Source organism: Fukomys damarensis, unplaced genomic scaffold (assembly GCF_012274545.1).
Source record: "Fukomys damarensis isolate Sample0158 unplaced genomic scaffold, DMR_v1.0_HiC HiC_scaffold_21, whole genome shotgun sequence".
Lineage (NCBI taxonomy): Eukaryota > Metazoa > Chordata > Mammalia > Rodentia > Bathyergidae > Fukomys > Fukomys damarensis.
Window position 1 is genome coordinate 19464959 of NW_022900933.1, and position 8121 is coordinate 19473079.

An 8121-nucleotide genomic window follows, 5' to 3' on the forward strand; every position below is an offset into this window, starting at 1 on the left:
CTTCACCCCCTCCTCCCCTCCCCATCTACAAACACTTTATTTACATCTTTTCATTATCTCACATTTTTTTCTTTTCCCTTATTGCCCTTCCCCTACCCATCCCACCTTCCCTACACCTTTAGCTCCTTTCTTCCCATTTCTAAATGTCAGTAATCTCATTAGGATCTTATGTATTACTGCAGATTATTCACACCAGGGAAACTGTTTGGTATTTACACATGTGTGACTTATTTATTTCACTTAGGAGTATATCTTCAATATGTATCCATTTTCCTATGAATGAATCTATTTACTTCACTGTTACTTTTGGCATAACCTAAATGGCAAGAGATTTATCATTTCCACAAAAAACAAAAAACAAAAGAACTTCAAATGAATTAATTAACAATGAAGAAAAACCTCTGAGAGGGATTACCTTGTCTTTTGACTGTCCTTGTCGAGCAATTGCATCATATTTAATTTTTCCTTCAGGATCCACCTGAATGGCCAAAGCATTCGACATTTTCTTCTTTCGTCCCATATCCAGGGGATACTGGGCCACATGGATCTCTGGAAAAGCACCTCCATCTCCAAAATCCTGTATGTTAGAAGAAAATAAAATACATAAGAAGCATATTTAATAGTATTTAGGGATTCAAGAACAACTGCACTCATCCTTCCCACACAAACAAGGCCATCTTTTCCAAAATCTGGGAAAAATTAAGTTCTTGATCTGAGATATAGTATTTAGGACAGAACTAAGACTTCTAAAGTAAAACAAACTAAGTAGCCTGTCAATGATTTGATAAACATAGTTTATCAGATAAATATAGAGTTCAAATATAATTCCAAATAGTTTTATAAAAGTCCATTCAAGGGGGCCAGGGATTTAGCTCAGTGGTTCTGCCACCTGCCTCGCAAGCACAAGGACCCAAGTTCCATCCACTGGCACCAAAAACAAAACAAAACAAAACAAAAAAAAGGCAAGTCAAGTCTATTCAGGGCCTGGCATGATGGCTCACATTTGTAATCTTAGCACTCAGGAAACTGAGGCAGGAGGACTGCCATGAGTTCAAGACCAGCCTGGACTACAATGAGATCTTGCCTCAAAAAACAAAACCAAACCACAAAAAAGTCCAATTATTACGGGTTGAACAGAGGTCTAATTGAAAAATCTGAAATCCAAATTTTCTTGCTCAACATTATGCTCCAAAAGTACTGGAGTTTGAATTTTTGATTTCAGATTAATGATGTAAACTCTACTCAAATGTTTGAATATCTGAAAATCTTCAAAATTTGAAACACCTATGCTCAAGTAGTTCAGATAAGGAATATTCAACCTGTATTAGTAAGAATGACAGGAAAAATATTAAAAATAACATTTAGAGGATCTGGATGAAAAAAATTTATATCACTATCCATTCTCAAAAAATTTCTTCAAGCAGTATTCCATTAGATTTAGGATGAGTTCCTAAGTACAAGACACTTATTTGCTAAAGAAAGACTTGAAAAATTTGAAAGCCAATAGAATAAAGCAGAAAGAAGTAATTTCTCATAAATTAGGCAAATAGTGAAGCATTCCTAAGAAAAAGTGCTTGCTGTACCCAGGCCATCAATCTGACACATGCTCAAATTTGCTGGAGTTTTTCAACTATAATAAGCACTTCAGCATTGTAGATGCAGCATTATGTGGTCATTAAGCCTGCCAGAAAATCATAGCTTTTCCTTTGAAAGCTACAACAAAATGCCTTCTTCCACAGAACATTCACTCCCCTCAAAGCATATATGGCATTTCTAGATTAGCTGGCTATTTCAGTTTGATTTTCAAATAATCTATCCTGTTCTATCAGGATATATGAAACCTTTGATAATCATTTCGAATTTTAAGAAGGTAACAGCAATCAGATGTGATAAAGCTAAAATGCAAGGATGACACAGTTCTGTATGTGAAATGGGGCTTGCTACCACCTAAAAAGGAATACCTATACTTTATCAAAAGAGATGCCAAACTTAATTAGATGATGATAGTCATTATCTTTTTGCTTCAGATAAGAGGGCATTACAATCTCCCTGAGGATCTTTTATTTTGCTCTACTTTTCATAAATGATGCTCTTGGAAAAAACAAAAGCAATAATAAAAATCCCTTAATAATCATGGTAAGACTGGCCTTCACACATTGGAATTCAAAAGAACTGAGAAAAAAATGGATATATGTTAGGGTAAGATAAAAGTCACTTGGATGTTTGTCTTCTGGCTCTATAATGTCTGGTAGGCAGAGGAACAAAAAAAACATGGTAGAGACTGAAAACAAAGATGGTTACTTATAGGAATCTAAGCAACAAGTTTGAATTCAAAGAATATTATGGTCAGCACTTGAAGGCATATGAAACAAAGCAAATCTCCTTTTTCATTTTTGAAGTCAAAATTATAACCACACAAGGACAGAATGTGAGAAAGTGATAAAATACGAAATCATACAAAAATAAATGCTTATAAGCATTTCAGATTTTTAGTAGGGCACATATTCCTTGGAACCTGAAGGAATATTCGCAGGAATCAGAACACATATTGGGAGAGGGAGAAGATAAAGGAGTGAAAGAAGGAAAGTCTGAGCAAGCAAAATAAGCCTCAAATGTTTGCTTTTTTCCTTAGATAAGGAAGATGCTTTTTCCATTAGATAAGGAAGACTTCCCAAGCACGGGAAGTCATCCCCTGAATTAGAGAAAGGAACTGATGTCTATAAGCTTGAGTAATTAGAACAGGTGCTGTGAAGGAAGTTTGTTAAGAAACAAGCTAGAGGTATTAAAAAAATTTTTCAGATTTTTCTTTTTCTTCTAATCAATCATCAAATTTTACCTACTGTATTTCCTAAAATTATAGTTAATATGCATATCAGTCATGTATTAACATTCTCAAATTAGAGATAACAGATGAAGAAAAAGAAAACAGTAAAGCAAATGCTATTGTGGTTTTCCCTGAAGAAAGGCTGTTTCTTCAGGGTATGGGATATTGGCGGGGGGTGGGTGTGCAACATGAAAACCACTTTGATCACACTTTCATTGTCATTTCTTACCTTTTTCTTATTGTCCACATGCTGTATACCTTAGATCTATAAAGGGTATGCGAATTCCTTTGTATGGGTCTTAATACTTTGTCATAAGAGACAAAATGGTACAGTTCTCTGGTGATCACAAACCAGTGATAATAAGCATGAAAAACACATAAATCTTCTGAAGGAAGTACATCTTGAGAACTCATCAGAATTTCTATCACACTGACATTAACAATCAGAGACTCGAGTTAAATTTACTTTATAAGTGTGCTATAATAAATTTCAGCATAATTTAGTAAGTCAAACAGAACATCCATATTTACCTCTAACAACCGAGGTATCCAACCTTTCCTGTACCCGTATGGGGGAGGTTCTCTTCGGGAGGAAACCAATGATGTCTGTCGTGATCTCTGAGATCTTGCTTTTTCCTCAGCCTCAAGTTGGTCCTGAGATAGCTGAGTAGGTGCGGGTAAAAAGCTGTAGAAAATAAAAGAATTTTTAAAAAACTCTTACATAAAAACATCTTTGACAAAGACAAATGATACTCAGAATCAAATATTAATAGATATTTCACGTTTCCATATTTTTTTTTGTTTTTTTTGTAACAGATATTTTCAATTACCAATTACCCAGGGGCCAACTGTCTAGTACATGGTTTCCTAAATACCCCTTTTTTCCTTTTTTTTTTTTTTTTTTTTTTAGGTCTCACTGTGTAGCCCAGAGGACTTGTGGCTGTCCTCCTGTCTCAGCCTCCCAAGTGCTAGGATTATAGGTGTGTGTCGTCATGTCCACTTCCTTTTATTCTTATACTCTATTTTTTAAAAAAACAATTTTATGCTTTTGCTCCTTTCTTATAACTATTTTTATTTTATTTTATTTTTTGGTACCAGGGATTGAACTCAACACCTTGTGCTTGCAAGGCAGGTGCTATACCACTGAACTAAATCCCTGGCCCTATTTGTAACTATTTTATTATCAACACCAGAGATCAAGGATTAAAAATGAATGTAAAAAGAAAGCAGATAAAAAGAAAACACAAGCTACATATTTAAAGTACATTTTTGTAAGAGTATCTAGTTTAGAATGAAATTTAAAGCTTAAAAAAGTCCAAAGAATGGAAGCACTTATCTCAAAGATTCAACTTATTATTTAATCAAAGCAACTTTCTTTCTTTTTTTTGGTACTGGGGATCGAACTCAGGACCTTGTACCTGTGAGTGCTGGAACCACTGAGCTAAATCCCTGGCCCTTAAAGCAACTTTCTACTTAACCAGTCTTAACAACTTTTAAATTATTACAACTGTTATTACACTAACACCCAAAGTATTGAAATAAAAATGATCGTACCAGATGAATAATACATTTAAGGGAAAAATATCAAGTTCCTCTGTAATTTTAAGCTAGTAAGCACAAATGAAAAAACAGTAAAGCTTCATCAGGTATTAAACAATATTGATCACGTGGGTGAAGGAACTATACTCAACAGGCAATGAGACTATCAATTGAGAAAGTTTACAATCTTGAAGGGAGAAACCCGTAATTACAAATACATTAAACTGGGCATGGTGTTGCACTACTGCAATCCCAGCACTCTAGGAAGCTGGGGTAACATTCAGGAGGATAACAAATTCAATTCCAGCCTGGGCAATTTAGTGACTCAGTCAGACCCTGACTCGAAATAAAAAAGATAAGTGCAGAGGCTTTGGGTTCAATCCCTGGAACCACAAAAAACAAAAACATTAGGTGATTAGGGAAAAGTACAGAGTACTAAAACACCATGTATCAGTGGGATCTAATCCAGTCTGAGAAGATCAGGTAAGAGTTCAGAGTTCAAATTCTATCCATGCCATTTAAAAACCTAGATCTGGCTAGGTGTGGTGGCACACGCCTGTAATCCCAGCGCTTGGGAGGCTGAGGCAAGAGAATTGCTGTGAATTTGAGGCCAGCATGAACTAATAGCGGGACCCTGTCTCAAAAAACTAAAACCAAAACCAAAACAACCCCCCAAAACCCCCCCATAACCTAGATCTACATTACTTACCACTCAGAGCTTGTTTTCTCATCTGTAATAACAGAGCATAGAATAGTACCTCATAAGGTTCTCTTAAGTATTAAATGAGAATGGGTTGTCAGTGTCTAGATACTGCCAATACGTTTTCCATGTTTGATCATTTGGAGTTGTTCCATGATTCCCCAAGTTTGGATTGGCTGTCCCCATGTATGTTCCCTCTATATCCTCTGTATACCACTAAAACATCTTTTAATGCATCACAGTCATCACTTCTGCTCCTTTCATCCCTAACTGTACAGGCATTGATAACCAACAGCAGAAGCTCCTTAAATGTTGGCCAAAATAAATAGTGAAACCTTGGCTGTTGAACTCAATTCCTTCCAAATTCATGATCAAACAGTGAAAAGTTTGAGAACTGAAAATATTTTTCCCATAACAGAAAGCCAAATAACTGCTTCTGAAGCCCCCAAATTACACTTATAAATTTGTTTTTCCAGGATGTTAACATATTTCAGAATGGTTTATTTCTTTAACTCTTATCATGGTTCTCAGGGTTGTCCCCTTAGCCTTACTGCTTGTATCACTAATTTTCCTTGGAGCCATAGTTATGATATTTTATGCAAGTAAAGTGCAAAAAACAAAAACAAAACAAAGCACAACGATGAATGCACAAGCACTATATGTCATTTGTGTGAGAGCAGTGTTTAGACTGAAGCATTACCCCTTTGGTGTCTGCTGCGAGACATGGCTCATTCTCAGCCAGTACAAATTTTTTCAAGTTGGATTTTCAGTTAAGACTATGAACACTGAGCAGATTTTTTTTTTCTTCAAATTTTGCTGTTCGAGTAGCGGCAAGTTTGAGCATGGAGCCCTCTGACAACCAAGATATCAGTGTAAATCCACTTTGCCCCTTGTACTCATAACCTCTGTCCCTTCAGCTTTCTGGCCGTTACTTAAACTACCTCAGGATCTTTACATGTGCTATTCTCTTTGCCATGAAATATTTTTATTTATTTATTTATTGGTACCAGGTATTGAACTCAGGATCTTGCACCTTCAAGGAAGACACAGTGCCACTGTGCTAAATCCCAGCCCTGAAATATTTATTTATTAAGAACAATTTTTTCCTATGCTTTTATAGAAAATTCTTTCCCAGTTCTTTTAGTAACTTGCACCTCAGCACTAACATTTCTGTTCAATTATACCTCCTTAGAATTGTTTTCTATTTGGTTAAAAAATAGCCACTTCACCCAAACTTTAGTCTAACTCTCCCTAGCGTGCTACCTGAATGCATTTAAAAAAATCTCATACATAGTCCTCTTGTTCTACTAGAATGTAAACTCCGTGAAGATATAGAATGTAAAGAAACAGCAAAGTTTTTCCCACTCAACAAGACAATACAATACTTATGACACCAGATATGTGGGGTGTTGTCCTTACACATCAAACAAAATTCATTCTCCTATGCATTCTCTGGTGCCTACCAGTTGAGTGTCTTCAAATTTAATTCTGACACTGTTTTCTTGGAGATAGTGTCAATCCCAAAGGTTGAGAGCTCAGTCCCACAAGAGTGTTTGGCTGTTACAAGTCTGGCCAAGAAGTACTTGTGACCCACTAGCTACAAACTGGTATCCCCATCACCTCCTCCTGGGGTAGGAGTCATTTGTAAGGATAGCTCACAGGACCCCTCCATTACTTAAGCTATGTAGTCTCCAAGACTAACCATTTAGAGATAGCTGTCACTGCAATTTTAAGCACACAATACTAACCACATCTCTGATATTGCTCTCGAATGTCCATTTCATATTCCACCTTTCCCACAAAATCTTCCCTCATAATCCCATTAATTTATAGCAAAGTGCCTTGCACCTGGAGGACACTCAAAGGTTTGCTGTAACATTTACCAAAAACAAAACAAAACAAAAAAAACCATAACACCCTCCCCAAAAAACCCTCCAAAACACTTTTTAGTCCAAATAGCTCATTCCATCTAGTTGTTTTCACATTAAGGCTAGTACTATACAAATAAAGTATTCTGTATTGTGTACTTCTAATACCCCATTCTCCTTGCAGTCTCAAGACTCCCCTCTGCATACACACAGCTGATGGTTTCCTGAGCTAAAACCTTTTTAGGGTAACTACCATCAACCAGGAAAAATACCTTGAGAAGAATGTAGTGTTTTAAGGGGGATCAAACTTAGGTCCTAAAATGATGACTTTCTCCACACTCTCCTTCAATACTAAACTTTTCCTGTTGAGTTTGCATGGAAAGTTTTTCAACTTGGGAGCAACAAGGTCGCGGGCTAGACAGAGTTATGTAACTTCTTGGAATTTCCCAATTAAAGAGTACCTTTCTCTTAAAGTCGGAAAGCGCTTTATATACTGTAACCAAGGCAACTGGCAACAGCAAACATCTGGGGTGGTTCTATCTATGGAAGAAATTCTAAGGTCTAAAATTAAAAGTGCAGAGCAGCCGTACTTCTATATTAGTGGACACATTAACTATTGCGGCCCATTTAAAATTCCTGTTTAGCACCCCCTCTTCAGAAAACCTAGTGTAGGGAAAGGGTGGCAAGAGAAAGGAGACCACCGCAGATAAACGGCCGGAAAGCAGCGCCGTCACTTCCCGCGCGCTTCTTCCCTCAGCCCAGGGACACAAGCTGCTGCCCACGATTCCATCACGTTCAACAAGCCGCGAGCCAGCGGTAGCACTCTCCAATCCGCCACCAGGCCTAAGCGAAACACTAGGGAGACTCTTCAGCGCGAGGCCACGCCACGGCTTTTGGGCCCTCTGAAGGGGCGAACTCAACCTGGGAAGCCCCTCGGTAAAGATGCCTGTTTCAATGCGGCCTAGTTGCTGCGGTGGCTTACGGGAGGGCCTAGCCACGGTCTAGGCCCATGCCACTTTGCGCCCCAGACCAGGCCACCATCGGAGAGTGTGGACAGAGAAAAGTAAAAGGTCGATATTCCCAGACCCTTCCGTATAGAGGACCCGAATCAACAACCCACCTGACGAGCGCCATCTTCTTCCGCTTCTTCCAACCCGAGCGACAGCGCCGCGGGGCGGGCCTTTCCTGAA

The 8121-nt window shown here is 37.8% G+C and overlaps 1 protein-coding gene across 1 annotated transcript in view; it reads right to left on the bottom strand.

Moving 5' to 3' along the window:
- The window catches only part of Snw1 (SNW domain containing 1), a 31734-nt gene extending 23613 nt beyond the window's left edge, over positions 1–8121 (bottom strand). The window contains exons 1-3 of the mRNA XM_010645588.3: positions 8052–8121; positions 3356–3509; positions 416–577 (exon numbers count right to left, since the gene is read on the bottom strand). Of these exons, the coding sequence (XP_010643890.1) occupies positions 416–577; positions 3356–3509; positions 8052–8065 (330 nt within the window). The 5' untranslated portion in view covers positions 8066–8121. The remainder of the gene's footprint in view (positions 1–415; positions 578–3355; positions 3510–8051) is intronic.